This window comes from Passer domesticus, chromosome 1, assembly GCF_036417665.1.
Source record: "Passer domesticus isolate bPasDom1 chromosome 1, bPasDom1.hap1, whole genome shotgun sequence".
Lineage (NCBI taxonomy): Eukaryota > Metazoa > Chordata > Aves > Passeriformes > Passeridae > Passer > Passer domesticus.
This window is the reverse complement of record NC_087474.1, coordinates 18,072,107-18,090,125: the sequence shown is the minus strand read 5'-3', so window position 1 is coordinate 18,090,125 and position 18,019 is coordinate 18,072,107. Positions and strand designations below refer to the sequence as shown.

Genomic DNA, 18,019 nt, shown 5'->3' with positions numbered 1-18,019 from the left:
GGGAAAGAACCTTCATCACTGCACAGGAGCCAGCGGTCTCCCAGGTCTTCCTTCCTATTTCAACCCCCACCACAATCATATGTCAGACCACCAGCCCCATCAAGGGCCATGTCTTGCTACGTGGCAGAATGGAGCATGTGCCTATTAACTGACCCAGTCTAGGAAGAGTCAGACAGTTAGGAGAAGAAGAAAGCTCAGCCAGAGAAGCCCAAAAGTAAGCTAACATTCCAGAGGCTGTTCATGAAAAAAGTCCAAATATGAAGCTAGCATAATGGTCACTTCCGTACAGAGACTTACAGATGAAAACAAGATCTTAGACAAAATGAGATTTGCAAGGAAAGAAGTATTTAAGGTCTTAGCACAAAAGAAAAACAGTCAATGTTTCAGATCTATGAAAAGAAACACCCAACATCAGAAGTCTCTGTGATTCTTCCACAGTATATATTATCTGTTCTAATAACTGAAATATGTTGTCATAAAAACCCATTTTTCTTCACTACACCCCTCATCTACTACAGTTACAACACTACTGGCCACTACATATGAGAGTAAAAATGTGTTTCCTACCATGACTATACATATTACATTCCTTACTAGATTTATTTTTCAGGTCATTCTTAAAAAGGCAACTTACATCACTCTGTGTTTTGCTGATATTTAAAGCATGGTTTAAATGCAGCAGATTTGGTAGATCAGATGCTGGATCATGCAGGCTTTCCAAATCCTTCTTGTAGTTCACCTGGAAAGAAAATTCAGGTTATGCAAACTAAAGATTAATAAAATAATTCACAGCTCTGTATAACAGTGTGGTTGACCACTCTGAAAGAGGAAACATTACGTGCTTGCCTGAACAATCTCTCCCAGCCACTAGATGGTGGTCATCTACTATTATTTCAAAGAAAAGGAAAGAACAATATAGGACTCATTCTGCTAAGTATTTAGGAACTACTCCAACTTTTCCTCCAAACAAGGACACTTACAACAAAATCACACTTTGTATCACTTTGCAGGCTATAATTAATTTTCTCCTTTTTTCCTCTCCCCTCCCTTCCCACCCCCTACTTAAATCAAGAGTATCTTCCTCAATACTTTGGGTCTATTCATTTTAAACACCTTCAATTCTTATTCTTTTTCCTCAGCTTCAGCAATCACACCATCCAATTTAGGAGTTTGATATATAACAGTTAAAAGGATGTGCTCCTGGATATTTTATCCAATATAGATCACTTGCAGCAAATATAAGCAATATGGTGACCTAAGGCAAAAGATAATCACTTAACGAAGCAGCAGAAAGTAACTTCCCATCAGCCTAAAGCTGGATTTTCCATTCTTCTGAGACCTGTATGCCCAACTTTACAGGAAGAAAACTAGCTACCTTACCTATCTTGGATGAGAAATCTCTCAAACTAATACCTTTAGTCATTTCCACATGTGCATCATGTTCCTCACTTCAATTTGCCCATTTCTTATAATAATAACTGCTTCAACTGATTTTTTACTACCCATTTATATTTTGGAAACAATTACATAATCTTCTGTACCCTTCTCTGGCTTCTCAGTCTATCCTGTTCCCATTGCATGGTACCTCACACTTCAGAAATGCTGGACTACAAAATGAAGACTGGTCTTTTGGCTATCTGGGATCACAGCCTCGAAGAGATCACATTTTTTAGCATTAAACACACTTTTAAATATAACATCCCAATACCATCATCACTAGATACAGATGTTTTCTCCAGTCTGGCTCCAGCAGCAGCCACCCATTGCTGAACCTCGTGACTGCTGTGTTTTGTAATACCATTGAGAAGACCAACCAGACGAATGAAGTCTAAAAGACAGATCTGAACTACTCATGTAATCTCCTTCTATAACCATTGGAGAGATGACAGTACTTTGCTTCTCTAAAGACAGGCACCTCTTAACAGGTGAGAAGAATTGACCTCTAGACCTGTTTATTTTTTTGCTGAATAAAAAGGGACCAAGTACAAGGCAACTAACTCAGAGTAAGAGGTCACACCTTTTGACACACAAAATTAAGCTAGATGAATCTCATCTAAAATGGTTATGAAAAACTCTTCAGGCCCTCCATCAGAAGCAGATGAAGAAATTGATAACATGCTGTACCTGCTACATGTTGTATAGCAGAGACTGTAGCTCAGAGGAATTCATAAGATGAAAAAAAGAAATTCTACTTGTGAACAAATGTTAGGTTATTCAGGATGTAAATGCAAGTAAAATACAAAGCCAAATAACTTACATCACTTGCCAAGGTGGATGCAATCTGTGCTTGCTTGAAGGAAGCGCTGTCAAGAGGATTGTACTGGTGACTCTTCATTTCCTTACTGAACTTCTCTTTGTATTTCACCTTTCACCAGAACAAACATGTCTAATATTAACAAGTAGCACTTTAAAAATGCAGAGAATTCAGGTTACAAAGAAGCTTATTAAATGCAATTACTTTATTCATAAATCTTTAAACAAAGTTTAAAGAAACTCAGTTTACCCACACCTGGGATAGTCTTGTGTTAGTTTCAAATTAAGTTTTATGTATCTGAGTTTTACTAAAATTTTAAGATTGTCATATGTGATTACTGGTGCTGCAGGACTTATGAAAACAGAAACAAGACCATATGGCTCACATGAATAATCAAATAAAACAGAACTCTTTGACCAGCAATAATAATGATCCACTAGGATTCATTCTACTCATAATTAATATCAAAATTGTGGTTTCAACAAAAAAAAAATTCTAAGGTGAAAAAATCGTAACATTTGTAAAACAAATAACTTGTAAATTTTTCAACCGCTTGAAAGTGGGAAGTCAGAATCAAACTTCCCACCACCAGGTCCACATGTCATTCCCATTATGTTAGATTGCCACCAGAACTGCCAGGTCTATTTTTAATTCTGCCAGAAATTCCCCAGAGGACACTGAGGAATCCCTCTGTATTTCTTGGGCATAATGCTCACCTCATTACAGTGCTGGAAAGTATAATTAAATTACTGCCTGCCATCACTTTCATCATCTTTTTCTTCTCATTCAAAAGAAAAAGAGGGAATGACAATACTTGTAAGAGGAAATAAACAATACATAAATATGGACACAATGGCACTAATAGTAAATAAGTCACAAAAATTCCATAAAACATGCTGAAAAACTGAATTCAGAATGTGAAAATATGAAATTGAACAAATAGTATATCTCTCTCCTTTGCTCCCTTTGTGAATGATCATCAAACATCTGGAGACTCTGCTTCTTTCCAACAGCTGGGCATAATGGTGGAGAATAAAGTTCAGTCTGAATTACACTGCTTTCATGAATTTTAGGCAGACATCTGATATCTGAGCCTGTGCAATATCCATTATAATTTACCACGCTCTGCACTAAATAAATACATGGATTCTTCCCTACTCCTTTTTTCTATATTCCCACATGAATATCTGATAAAGTGGTTAAGCCACCTCAAACAATCTTCAATTTTTTTTCTCAGCCTTAGTTGTGGGAAGAGGGTTTTTTTTTCCTTTTCAGTTCTTCCTTGCCTCAAAAGACCTTTAACGTGATTCAGCTTATGCAATCTCATTATCTATAGCCACAATGTCCACTATTTCATTAATCAGGATAACAAGAAACCAAAACTAAGCCACTAAAACAGGAACCAGCCATATATGTTCAAGCGCTACATTATTATTCCAGCACTCAGGTTAATTTTTCTAAGTAAGTAAATTCTAAAACATTGTTACTTTTAAACAGAAAATTTATATGAACACATGATGAACTTCATAATCTTTCAAACTAACATTAGAAAAGAGTATCTATTGCCTTCTGGTATATTCATCTGGTTTATATTGTTTCATATTTGCCTTGGCATTGGATCAAGTGCAAAAGCATATATCTGAATACAAAGACAAAGGCAAATCCACGCTCTGTGTGAGCAGTGAAGGAATAAATCAGAGTTCTTTTCTCTCTTGAAAGGTGTATCCAAAATTTGCCTTCTAATGAAAATCAGGCAGTGCTGTAATATGTCATTCAAAAAGCCAGAGATAAGACAGCAAGATGAGCAAAACTGTCTTTTACTCCTTTACCCACATCACAACACCACCACGTGTAAGACTTTGAACATCCAACTACTGCAGGCTGCCTTCTCCTGGCAAATAAACGGCCACAAACAGTGCACACAGACCAAATGCACATGGTATTGAAATTCTTGTTAAGTGGGAAAGCATTGGTGCCAAAGGGACCTCCCCTCACAATGGGCTTGCCATCTTCCAGTTGCAGTCATTTCATGCCATCATTTAAAATTTTTTTTAGCTGTGCATTTCAATCTAGAGGTTCCAGTACCAGGCCCTCTTTAGAGTCACTTCAGATCACATTGCTGCCACTGAAGGACAGAGGGAGGACCAGTAAACAGTCTTCATGGGGCCCCATATCCTGATGTGCAGAAGGGTTCCAAAACTAAAGGAAGTCCACAGCCAAGGTGAGTGTAAATGCTCTGGATGCAGTAGGGCTGTCTCACAGCTCCAGGCCCTGCTGCCTGCCCTGGCTGCTCAGCTCATTGCTTTGCTCCCCTCCCCATCATGGGGTCGCTCTGGGCAAAGCAGAGCACACACAGTAATATCAGACAACCCTGGCAGCATCTCCAGAGCGCTTCCAGCAGCCATTTAACTGACCTGTCATAGGGGATTTGTTGCTTTGAAAGCTATGTAGATGTACACTTTTTCTTTTATCAACATTTTTCTGGTTCTTTCTCCCTTTTGAAAGGAAGCGTGGGGTGGGAGAGAGTGAAGAAAGAAGAGCAAGCCCATGTATGAGTCATGGTGAAGGAAAGCACACAGTATTCATCATCCTTTTGAACAGGGTGAATGCAGTTTGAAGAGAGGAAACATGCCTGAGAGAAAGAGTTCTGAATAAAAACAAGGAAGAAAAATACCTCATATGATTTCTAAACCATCTGAAGGTCTTAGCAAGGCTATAACATGGTGGAAGAGCAAATAAGTGGGAGTAGAATTGACAGTTGTTAGTGGACACTTATCTACAAATTCATCATTAACCAAGAGCTTTACTTTAATGAGGGCTTAAAAGGACAGTTACTTGTTTACCATCTTCATTAAAGTCTTAAGTTTGTTTATTTTTTTTAGAGATTATATGGTGGGGGTTAATTTAAAAGAAATGCGTGGAGGTTGCTCTCTAAAGCCTGCTTAAGAAAGAGCAGACTCTGCAGCCTTTTAACACAACAACATCCCTGAAAAACCAAACTGGAATTAAATAAGGTCTGGATAAACAAACTTCTCATCGGCCTTGCACAAAACCTATAAAAGTCAGAATTGCAGCTGGACAGAGCAGTGTCTTTTGAAGCTTAGCAGCAACATTCCTAAATCAAATCTGTAGTTCAAAGCTGTTCACACAGGGAGTGTTCAGTTTCAGAAGTGGATGACATCACCCACTGTTCAGATTTACAAAGAAACTACAAAAATTGAATCATTCAACCACTGGGATCCCATGATGAAGCAGACACTTGCAGCTAAAGCATTTCCTCATGACCATATGAAAACATCTTAAAAAAGGAAAAAACCTGTCAGAGCACATAAAAATTGAAGGAAATGTAGCATAAACAAAGAGCAAAATTGAAACATTTATTGCTAAAAGCACTAGCGGAGTTTAAAACAAAGAAAGATTGAGAAAATCCTAGGCTCTTCGGGTTGTTACTGAAAATCTGAGAGAAGGTGCATTTTGAAAAACATTCTAACTCTAACAGTTTTATCCCTAAAGCAATAAGCACCAGATTCAGCAACAAATATGAATATCCAAAATTATTTACCTTAAAACCACTTACTGAACACCATCAGAGGAATATTTCATATCAGCAGCTCTTTGAAAAAGCTAATAAAATGCATTAAAAACATAAAGAGGGCATGAGCAAGAGCTTGTTTTAATTTAAAAAATAGAAAAAAATAGCCCAAATTATACAATGCACACTCGGCAAATTGACAAGCTTCATGTTTTCACAGGGGCTAACACAGTTTCTGTTTTAAATTTCATTTAAAATCAACAGAAAAGAGTTACCACATGCTGTGGGTAAATATAATAGTTCTGGGAGCTATTATTTTTGCTGCTGTTGTTGTGAAAAGCTTTGTTAAATAAAAAATTTAAAAGGAAACAAAGGAGAGAGAGAGAGGAAACAGTGATTTCTGTAGAGCCTTGAGTGCCAGTCAAACATTAACACTATTTTCTTCACTTTGTTTGCTTTCCTGCTTGCCTTGATTGCTTTCTCCCTTCGTTACACCCACACTGCCTGACCTCTTCTTGCTCCTGTTCTCTATACTCCCTAAATTACCTACCCATATGCACCACATTAAAACATGTTATCATCTTCTCTTCCCATTACATCCATCAGAATTGTCAACTTTGCAAATTTACTGTGAGGGTCAAATAACTAATATTTCTCTGCATGTCACAGCTTATAGATTCATGCAATTAAGGGAGATTATCAACTTTCAACACAAAAAGTTTATGATCTTCCCATTTTCTGAGAAACAAATGGAAACTCTAAAAGCCACAAAGTCTGGAGACAATAAAGAGATCATTAACTTTACTCTTTTTTTGAATCTTGTAAGTGTTACAAGCTTCTTTCATGATGCTTGCATGAAGAGGACTGACACAGCTGACCCATATTTAGGTCTCTTTCTCTCCTCTAGCACAGGTGCATTCCTCATCCTGCCCCACCACCCTGCTCTTTGGACACAGGGGTCATCTTCATTTTTCTGTGCTCTTGATTTATGATTAGTGTGTCTAAGTGTTATAATGATTCAAATAATATATAAGAACATTAGACAACTCAGGGCCACTGCCTTCCCTCCAGAGGACATGGGGGAATTGCTGAGTGCACCTCCCTGCTGCTGAGAGCTGCCCAGCACTTGCACCCTCGACACTGCTGCAGGCAGCGTGTCAGGCTGAAAATTCTGAAAGCACAGTCCCCATCACACACACTGCAAAACACCACAGCAGCTCAGACTGAGGAGAGGACAAGGCAAGAAAGGATCCCAAAACTTGGATCCAGGGCCAGTAATTGCAGAATTCAGACCACCAAGGTTTAGTAAGAATATTCTTACAAATAAACCAAACCCAAGATAGATTTTTGTCAATTTCTCCCTTCCTGTCACACCTTCTGCACTATTTGGACTCTCTAAAGAAGTTAAAATTGCACAGTGAATGCTGCCTTCCACAGAAGGATCTCAGCTAGAAATGCTGCCATCCCAGTTCCTGGCAGTGAAGAGGCCCTATTATAAAGCATTTGCAGATGCAGCTTGCATTGTCCAAGATAAAAAAGCACATCTAATAAAAATGAGATAAAAAGTGCATTGATGAAGCCTTCCACGTAGCTGGCTCATCAGCCTGCAGAACCCCATTATTCAGCTGATATTTTTTACTTGTGATTGTTGGCCACAAACTCATGGGTACCAGGCTTGGGAAGATGGAGAGGGCTGTTGGAAAGGGTTACAGCTTGGTCCCGTTGGCAAAAACAGGCAGCTGCAAGCTCAAAGGAGTGAGCTGCAAGGACAGGAGTGTGTAGGCAGCCATTGAGTAGATATAAAGGACACTACACACTAAATTTGGATATGGACCCTTTTAAAAACCACTGAACATGTTTGCTAAATTACAGTCCCATTTCCTGTAAGTGACACTCAGGTCTGAGCAGCACCACAGAGGCTCTTGCTAGAAAGTACAGGCTGACTTCCAAGCCTGCACAATGCTAAACACAAAATAATCTCTTAGCAGACTTGCCCATCAGCAGAGAAATGAGAATGATCCACTACAAAATAGAAGACAGAAATCTATTTGAAAAACACAAACTCATTTTGATTCTGAGTCTATCACCAACAAAGCAATAAAAAATATTTATTTTTTTCTTTATCTCCTTGTGTAATGCTTCAAAGTTTACAATGGTATGAATGCAGCAGGTATCTAAGGATAATAGCAAGAGAAGCTCCACCTCCTGCAGACACTGCACTGTTTTTCAGCTTGTTCTCTATGACACATTATTTTTATTTTATGCTAGTTCTAGGGAAGCTATTTAGTATCTGGCCAAATCACACGTATTTTTTTACATATCACTGATATTGAGTCTGTCACAGAATATACACTATTTACACTTGAGAGGTTTTTTGGCTCTGGGAAGGCTGACACAGCCTTCTTCAATCAAAGGGCACTATCCTCCTCTTACAGGAGGGCAGTTCCTGGGTTTTCAAAAGCTCCAAGGGTAGCTGGACAGGATTACTAACAAGGATTATGCAAGGCACTGTTAAAGAACTACTTCAGACAAAAAAAAAGGGCGAGAAAAAATTTTTAAAAAACCGAAAAAAGAGATTGGCAGTGAAAAATCTGTTTTCACAATGTCAGGATGATCTGTAGTAGAGTCTTATGTGTACATCTTATGAGTCGAAAACTACTAAGAGAAAGAGGGAATATTTCTATTCCAGATTTCTTTTTAGTTAAGGACTTTTTTTTTTAGGTTAATATATAACAGTAGTACATAAAAGGTTCAGTTTCAGGGGGAAGGAAGGTGGGTGGTTTACATGTCAGGCCAAATTCAGATCCCATTACTCACATTAGCAAGCAGCTACACAAAAGACCTCAGTTACTTCAGTGGGATTAATCACAGGGTAAGGTTCCATTCAAACTGAATGAGGAGCAAAATTTGCCTCTAAATTACATACAGTTAATATTTTAGAAATCCTAGAAAATCTGTATAAATATACACCATCTCCACAAGAGACAAGTTGTAGTCAAAGTTCACAATACTTTTGCTTCAAAATGTGTATTTGATTTCCTAAGAATCCAAAATTTACCAGTCATTGCAATGCTAAATGAAAAGTTTGAGAACATAATCTTCAAGGCCATTAGAGATAATAATCTAAAAATCTAAGTATTTCTTTGCATTACTAGGAATTAAATATTTGGATTAAATAATTGTAAAATGATGAAGAATCTTACTTGGCTTAAAAGTTTTGAAACTCCTTTAGCATGTTCAAAATCAGGTCTTCCAAGCACAGCAGACTCCTTATTTAGCTCTCCCCTTCCTTTCTTGTACTTCACCTTAAAAATTAAAAAAAAATAAAAAGGAGGGGGATATTAATCACTCATAAATTGTTTGAGTTTGAAAGAGAAATGTAAGCATTAGAACTAGTAGAAAAAGTCTCACATAATGGTCTGCATTGACACTACTGTTCTAATCAGCTCTGAGTAAAGTCCTTCTCAGGGTTCAGCTCCTTAACAATATAATATTTATTAATTGTAAAACACAATGTGCAGCATTCACAAAATTCAATTTTAACTAAAGGCACAGCTTAAGCCAGAGAAATACTGTCCTCCCAATCAAGGCAGAATGAGTCACAGTGGCTCAGCATTTCTTATGACAGGGTCTACAGTTAACCCAAGATGATTTGCAGCAGCTGAAAGTAGTCTTGAAATAAAACTAGTCTGAGGGGCAACTTTTTTGAACGGTAAGGTCAAATTCCACTCTCAGTTTTAGCACTTTGGTCTCACTGGGTGTCAGTGAGACTGCACTGGTGTCACAGAGCTGAATTAGTCCCGCAAGGTTAATGTCACCTGATCTCTCCAGCTGAACTGCCTCCCATGCAAACTGCTGCCATTTTTTCCCACAATGCATTAGAAAAAAAACACAGATGAATCAACAATAGGTGCTTTGCATTACCACAAACTAAATTACCCTTTGCCTAAAACAGGCTTCTTGCATTACTCAAGCAGTATGAATCAGCAAGGACACATCATGAGAATAGACTGAAAGAAATAAAAGTCCCAAAGCCACTCTAATTCTAAGAGCACTTGAACAGCAATTAGTAAATTTGCAGGCTGAGCATAACACTTAGTAGAAGTTCTTGGTTTTCAAAAAATCCTGAATATTGAAAGGTGAATTTCAATCTCTTAAATCTGTCTCTCCAAATGTGTCTAGTCAGTCTCACCTTTAATTAATTACTTAAAAACTTGACTCTGGACTTTAAGTATATATATTGTTTGACTTGTCTACGACAAAATACTGAACTGCATCACACACTGCTGCTTCTCAAACTGCTCCTTCACCTATTAGCCAAGGTCACAGTGGAAGGGCAAAGAATTTGAGAGGGGAGTTCAGGGAGCAGAATCCCCTTGAAAGAAGCAGCATCCGCACAGCTCTTGGAAGGACAACCGGGAATTACCTTTTCCTGTCACTGCTGGCTGAAATGGGAAAAGGAAGGGGTGTCCTGGGATGCCAGCTTCTCTCATACCAAGGTAAAAAATGGTTTGGGATGTCTTCTGAAATGCAGTATAGCATACAAGCACATGACTTACCTTGAGAATGGCTATCACAAATCAAGCTGAAACAAAACCAACTTTAACAATTTTCATGTTGTCCTTACATCAATTACCAATAATTGCAAAGATCATACTGTCAACATCTAAAAAGGAGAAACCCACAGCTTTCTAGCCTGCCAGGCAAGACTGGTTTGTTTTTGTTATGTTTCGATTTCTTTTAATCAAATCTCCCTAGCAGATTTGGGGGTGCAGGTTTTTTGTTCAAAACATTTGAGAATTCCAGCAGCATTTCAAAATAGTCTGATCAAAATTGGAATAAAAAAAGTACATGTCTAAAAAATAGGAACAGAGTAAAAAGAGAACATACATCACTTATTATCTTTGTTATCTCAGTTGCCTTTTTTATGTCTGGTCTGTTCAGCACTTCAGTGTACCTATGAGTATCTTGCACATCCTTCTTATAGGATACCTGTCAAAGAAAACATAGTTTTGTTTAAAATAAATAATAAAGTTCAAAATCTATAAATAAGCCTTGAATGACCAATCAAATCAGACATCATACTAAATAGAATTCCACCTAATTTATTCCAACAGAGTTCTACTTGAGAGCGATTGTAAGGTAAGACCCACACACAAGGTAACATGATACGGAAGAAATTCAGAAGTATAAAATACAATTTGAAAAAGAAAAATGGTTTTGCTTAGAAGCACAGTGGAAAATTAAAGCATTGCAAAGACACAAATATTAGTTTTACCATAAAATTTCAGAGGACTTTTAAGAGTATAGGGTTTTTTTTCCTGTATTGTACCCATTTTTAATATAAACTAGCTCCTGCTCTGATACTGAGTACTGCAGCTTAGCAGACTGCAGCTACACTGAAGAGAAACTGTAATTCTATCATAGTGAGTTTCTTTCTCAGTACTAGACAGACATGTAGCATGTATGTAATTCAATGATACAACTCCATCTCAGCATCCCCACAATGCCACTTACTTGCTCCTTTGCACAATCATGGGAACAAGAAGGCTGAGTGTTCCAGCATGTGGAGTACACAGCTGACTCTTTCTGTTTGTGCAAAAGCCACTACCATAATGAACGGGCTCAGAAACCTTTGCCCAGAAGCTCAACCACAGATAGGAGGGTCCAAACATTCTCCATTTAGCAAAGCAGCATAGACCTCAGGAACATTATAGAGCTCCATAAGTTATCCAGCTTTTCCTTCTTTGTGGCTTGTCAAATTTCTCCTGCTCTAGCACATGTGCCAATCTAAGCCAATTTCCAAGGGCTGTCTTACTGAATTATTCTTAATGACATTCTGTCCCTGGTATTCAAAAGTGTCTGACAAATTGAAGTTTCAGGCAGAAGTTGGAGAACATAAAATAAAGTTTAGCGGAAATGGAAAGTAAAAGAATATTTCATCCTTTACTGGGAAATCTTTTAGATTTTCTTTGGTTGCTTCACAAGGTTAATCAATTTCTCAAGATAGTATTTCACCAGCAAGAAAGTTCTCAGTCTTAAGTTTCTTATTATAACCTCTGCTCCTATTTCCAATGTAAAGTTTCACTCTGTGTACAATGCAACCAACTCAAACTGCAGCAGTCAGTGACAAATATGCTTCATAGAAATGGTATTGAAAAAAGAAAAGGAAAAAAATTCACTTTTTGGCAAATATTTTACATGCAACAGGAAAGTAATTTTGTGTCCATATGGCTTCAGCTAAGCAGACAAGCTAAACAGGCTTCACTGTTGGCTGCCTGCCCACAAATAGATCTTATAATTTTTAATCTTCCGTGACACACAAGTGTAATCACTAATAAAAGAAACAAATAAACAGGTTTGATGCATTCAGCCCAAATTATCACATATGTACAAAACAAAAGTTGATTCTTACAGCTGGTGTAAACCACTGGAACTTTTGTTTTAGTTATGTTTAGATTTTCTCTAATTTTTAAGAAACTAGAGGTAGACAGAAGCATTTGCAATTCAGGACTTTACATGAATTTAGTTAATTATATGCTGTTCATCCTAATGACCACATGAGGTGAGGTGAAAACCACAAAGGCAGCAGAAACAGGTTTCTGAATAGCACCCTATGATCCATGTAAATTGCAAATTAAGGGCCAGCATATGTGCTCAAAATAGAAATTAGGAATGTAGTGAATTTAACATCAGAGAATCAAGAACAGTGGTGATAAAGTTGAGGAAATGTGGTCACTTATTGCTCCCAAATGACATGATCATATAGTACATTAAATAATGGATTGTGGTTAATTTCGGGGAAAGGAAGGGGGGGAGAAATAAGACAGTGACAGTCCTTTATATTTCTCCATTTTCAATTATATTAGATGCAAGGCCAATTGCTATATCTTTCCCTGAGTGAATTATTATTCTTCCTGCACCTAAACCAGTATACCTATTACTTATGTCTGAGGGAAAGTCATCTAGCATTTTACAAATGTCTGCAATATATATTTGCTCCATTCTGCAGCTTGTCATACTCCAGTGAGAATAAAAATGTTATGCAGCAGAACAGTAGTTTGTCAGAGGTAGGCCAAAGAAAGAAAAAATATGTTTCCCATTTCCTGAATAACCTCAATCCCTGGATGCTGACCCTCTCCCATTGGGACACTCTGCTGGCCTCTATTACACAGCTGCTATTCTGTTCCATCTAGTGATTTTTTTTTTTAATAGTGCTATGTTAGAACAGTAAAACCAGAGCTATTCTGAGAGAGCAGAGGAACAGATGTACACAGGGCAAAGCAACTGGCTTGGTGTGTGCACCCATGGGCATCAGAAGATGGAAAGTGAAGAAGCCCCTGAAGGGGGTGGGAAGCAACAAAAGAAAGGAAGCAGCAGAAGCACCCAGAGAAGGAGCCATTTTTTGTCCTGAGCTGGTTCAGCCAAGAGGCTCATACCCTGACTGGAACTTCCAGGCATTACACAACGTCCTTACTCAAACTTAATTTCAAAGGGTTTCTCAGGCTCTACCAAAAAAACAATCAGCAAAAGCTCAATAATTGCTCCACTTCATGAGGACCACTGTATACAAAAAAAATTGTTTCAGCTGACTTTTGCATAGAACAAGTAACTGAGATAACCATTTTAGAGCAGCAGTGAAAGACCTAGATGGAGAGTTATGGCCAACCAGTGGGAAATGCAAGTGAGCAAGAAGGAGCAACTAAGAGGGAAAAAAAATGCACCATCCTGAGTTCTGAAGCTGAAAACAGTAAATTACAGATACCAACTAAATTTTAAATGGGTTTCTACCCAGTTTGAAATTACAATAAAAAACAGTTACATTGTTGGATATTATTGTGAAGCAATAATCGGAAGAAAATAATTTCTCATCTTTAATCCTAAATGTGATTACATACCCTGAATTGCAACTGGTTTTTGCAAAGCATGGAGAATATTCAGGGCCTGCTCATAATTACTAGACTGATTTTAATAGGCCAGACCTTGAGCTCTTATAAAATGCATAAGGTCCACTGAGGATAAGCATACTGATCTAGTTACTCCAGCAGGGTCTGCAAGATTCTTCACTTTACATGAATACCAGTGGAATGCACTTCAGTGCCATAAAGTAAAGAGATTTCTAACAATGCTGCAAAACATCTCAGACTGTCAATCAACAAACAGAAACTTCTACATGGCGAGCCAAGCAAACCTGGGTTTAAGAGATTCAGACCTTTCTTGAAATCTTTTATATTCTCATTTATTCCAATACCAAACTAGTCCAAACAATACATAATAAATTACTCAAAGATGCACAAGCAGCTATGAACACATTTTGCCCTCTTAAGGATTCAGCAAGAAGTTGGGTACACCTGTCTGCACAAGAATTTGTCTCTTACTGTTTGTCCCTGATTAGTATTTTCCAAGAGCTGTTAAGTCCACTAACTAATGGCCTGTCTGCTGTGTCTCTGCCCTCTTTCCTCTCATCTACACTTTGGGGTCCATCAACACTAAGAAAATGACTAGCTGGTGACAATCATCATTGGCAACAGCTTTTCTAATTCCTGCTCAAATGATGTTGAAAACTGTTTTCCGGCTTGTGTAAAAGAGACAAACACATTTCTGGCCCATTACAGATTGATGCAGTCATCCTTTCCAGTAATGGGCCTTAAAATTGATTGGTCCCAATTACACCAGGAGTAAACATCATTTTCAGCACCAGTTGCAAGTGGTCCAGGGGGACTTGCTGTTGACAACCACTGTCAGCAGAAAGTTAGTCAGTGAATGGTGATTTTTCTAACACAGATACTGAACAGAGAGACAGGAGAAGCCTGAATTTACCATGATCTGCACCAAAAGAAACATTAACATTTGTGCATGTTACTGATAGTGTTTAAGCACATTCACTTTAAGATCTGCTGATTTGGTCTTATCAGAAAGAATGTAGTTTTTTTGTGTGTGGGGATTGTGACTGCACTATACCCTGAAAATTAAAAACAACTTACTCCTAAGAAAATACAGACATCTTAAATATTCAAATTTAGATGATGAGTGAAACATATAAATTATCATTACTGACCTCATGTGGAATGGAAAGTGCATATATACATATCAGAAGTTTGCCCAGCTGTCAACTAATATTTCTAAAAAAGCTCTCTTTGTAGATAAGAGAAAAGATACCAGGGCTTTAAAATCAGATGTGCAAACCACCTTTCCAATGTCCATAGATGACTGTACTGCAGTTTTCTTATTTGTAAAGTCAGAAGATCACATCCTTATTTCATATCATGTAATGCTGTGAGGAGAATCAGTCATTTTAATAAAGCAGAACATTTAATCTGCTGTACAAATATGTAACATTGTTTTCCTATTCAAAATGCCCTGTGATAGACCAGGTCATGGAACAGACAAAACCGTGATGCACAGCTTTGAGCACCTTCATCAAATGCTATGTCCAGCTTCCACATAGACACAACACAGCAAGTGGTTCCTTTGCTTTAGACATTTAGTTGTCAGGTCGTTTCACCATCCAACTACATCCTTCCATTCACATGATACTCAGATACACACAAAGCAAAAATGTGCCATGATATTGTTTTAAGACCACCACTTAGTTTTGGTCCCAAGTTTGGAAACTTCCAGACGAGTTAACTGATCAGCTAAGCACAGACAAAGCAGGCCGATGGTCCCTACTTCGCTCTTCTGAATATGATTTTGTGTGCCAAAGTCACATCATTAACATTCACGTCACAAAACACAAACACAATTTATAAAGAAAAGTACTCTGGTTTGGATAAACATGCTTCCTTTCAAGCATTATGTAGTATTTCAATTCTTTTTAAAGTATATTTTCTGTCATTAGAAAAGTTACTTGTGTTCATTTGAGAGCAATTTTCTTCAGCCTAAGCAAAAAACGAGAAAAATTATTTTATTAGACATGATCACATTGTTCAGGAGCTTTTACAGTATTTCCCTGTAACCCAGTTTCTGCCCAAACGTATTAATGATGCCCATTAACATGTCCAGAATGCTCATGATATTCAAAGTGATGTGAAGGCCTACAGCACATGAGAGTTTCAAAATGTCAGCACAAATGTATGGTGAGCTAATACAGTTTTAATTTTTAAAGGAAATGGCACATTTCACAAAGTTGAGTAAAAATGTCAACTATATTTTAAGGCTGAGTAAATACTCTTAAACACATCCTAATCCTCTTAGATGCAAACTCTCCCTGTAAAGGTTGAATTGAATTGGCAGAGCATTGTAGGTAAATGTGCTTTCTGCCCCCACTGGTAAACTGTACTGAATGGTGGATAAAAGAGCTCTGTCCTTCTACCTGCTCAATAGCTTCCCTTCTTTTTCTCTGCACTTTCAAAGCTGTGATTACACAGATACCCTGAAATAATTTGGAAAGACAAATGCTCCATATTTGGGATGCTCGCTGTTCCATGTTCTGACTCCAAGATAAAAACTCACATGGTTCTTAATTAAACCTGTACCTACAAAAGAAGAAATCCTCAGCTATTCACCATGATGCCCAAATATTACCCACAAGAGATGAGTGCTTCTGCTGAACAATAACCAGACTTACATAACTTGCTCCTTTGTGTGTGATAGGTATTCGTCTATTGTGCTGCAGCTGCTCATGAGCAACCAGAAAGAATCAGTTCTTAAACACATTAAACTAACTGGTTAGAGTTTTGTGTTGCATTTGAATGACTTATTTGATTTTTTGAAGTTTGCTCAGGCTGAAAATAATTTCCCTCATATTTTTTCATTATTTCTAACATGCTGTTAAAAGTTCTCATTTATCAAAACATCCTTCCCTCCCATGTTTTCCCTCATTTCCTTTTCTTTTTTTTTTTTTTGCTTGTTTTAAGGGTGAAAGATGAAACAACTGAATTTCATTTATCCTCACATCTGTAACCTGCTCTCCTTAATTCTATTAGCAGGTGATATACAGCTGTAGAAGGGGAATAGGTTTTGCACTAGCATTCTAACCCTCAAACTATGATGAATTTGCTACAGGAACTTGTCTCATATTCCTCCTAGTCCCTTCTCTGAGAGGAATTCACATCTCTCTTTCCAGCATTATTTTCTTTCCTAGCAGTTCACCATCATTCCTACTGCTAGGTAAATAAAAAACCTCTTGCTTCTGGGGAGAGCATTCACATGCCCAGCTCCTAGGCTCTGTCATCGTGACACCCTGATGCTTCCAACAGCAGAAATGGACAGTGTTTGACAGGAAGAGGGAATTCTGTAATCAAGGCAGGTTGCAAATTACTGCTGGGAATTCCATTGCAGGTATTTCCCAGCAGAAGAAAAAATTATTCTTCAAACATAATGCTTCCCTGAAGTTTTCCAGCAGCCTTTTAATCAGCAGCCAGCTGTCAAGATTCTGCACACAGACATACATCTAGCACTGACATTTAGATTTCAACCCACATAACCTTAGAGTGTTTGTTGCACTGTTAGTAGGAGAAGATGGGATAAATTTAAGATAATTTAAAATGAACACCCAAGCTATGTTTTCTACATTATTAGCAGAAAACAAATATCCCGTTTATCTCACAGAAAAGTGTTGTACAATGATATGCCTACTTCAATTGATTTGGTTACCTAAATAAGAATGGAACAGGATCATAACTTTTAAGGTTACACATCAGCTGTTCTTAAAAGCTTTGTGTACCCCTTAAAATGGCATCACAATTTTAACCAATCTTCTCCTAAAATTTGTTTTTCTCACAAGTAAGCTTTTACAAAATCTAAAGCTAACATAAATTTTTCTTCAAAGTTGTGTCTGTATCATTCAAGACTCTAATCTGGGCAGCATTTCTGCCCCAAGCAATGATGCATTGAGCTAGAATTTGCTAGCTTGACCATGAAATCAAACCTGACCTGATTCTAATAAGAAATACAAATACCATTATTAGGCTTTTATATTGTGAAATAAACCTTAAGAGCTTCAAGAAGCTAACAAGCAGCTGAAAAAAAAGCAATCAATTTTCAAAATATTGCTAAATACTCCTAGTTATTTGTAAGTTGTCTAAATAAAACTACAAGAACAAATACTTTGGTCAAATGGTATTTGCAGGCATCAAACTGAACACCTCAAATTCTGTAAAATAAATAATTTACTAGTCTATTAAATTCTTTGGAAAATTCACTTGATACATATTCAGGAGATAGGAACAAACTTATTAATATGTATAAAATGTGCAAGAGCAGGGCAGAAACAGCTCACTTGTCTCCTC

The 18,019-nt window shown here is 37.5% G+C and overlaps 1 protein-coding gene across 3 annotated transcripts in view; it reads right to left on the bottom strand.

Moving 5' to 3' along the window:
• Positions 1–18,019, bottom strand: part of NEBL (nebulette) — a 249,113-nt gene that overhangs the window by 58,027 nt on the left and 173,067 nt on the right. Inside the window, exons 11-14 of one of the 3 annotated variants that reach the window (XM_064408443.1) lie at positions 10,677–10,778; positions 8,990–9,091; positions 2,258–2,365; positions 635–739 (exon numbers count right to left, since the gene is read on the bottom strand). The exons of the other annotated variants lie outside the window; for them this stretch is intronic. Of the exons in view, the coding sequence (XP_064264513.1) occupies positions 635–739; positions 2,258–2,365; positions 8,990–9,091; positions 10,677–10,778 (417 nt within the window). The remainder of the gene's footprint in view (positions 1–634; positions 740–2,257; positions 2,366–8,989; positions 9,092–10,676; positions 10,779–18,019) is intronic. 3 annotated transcript variants of the gene reach the window in all.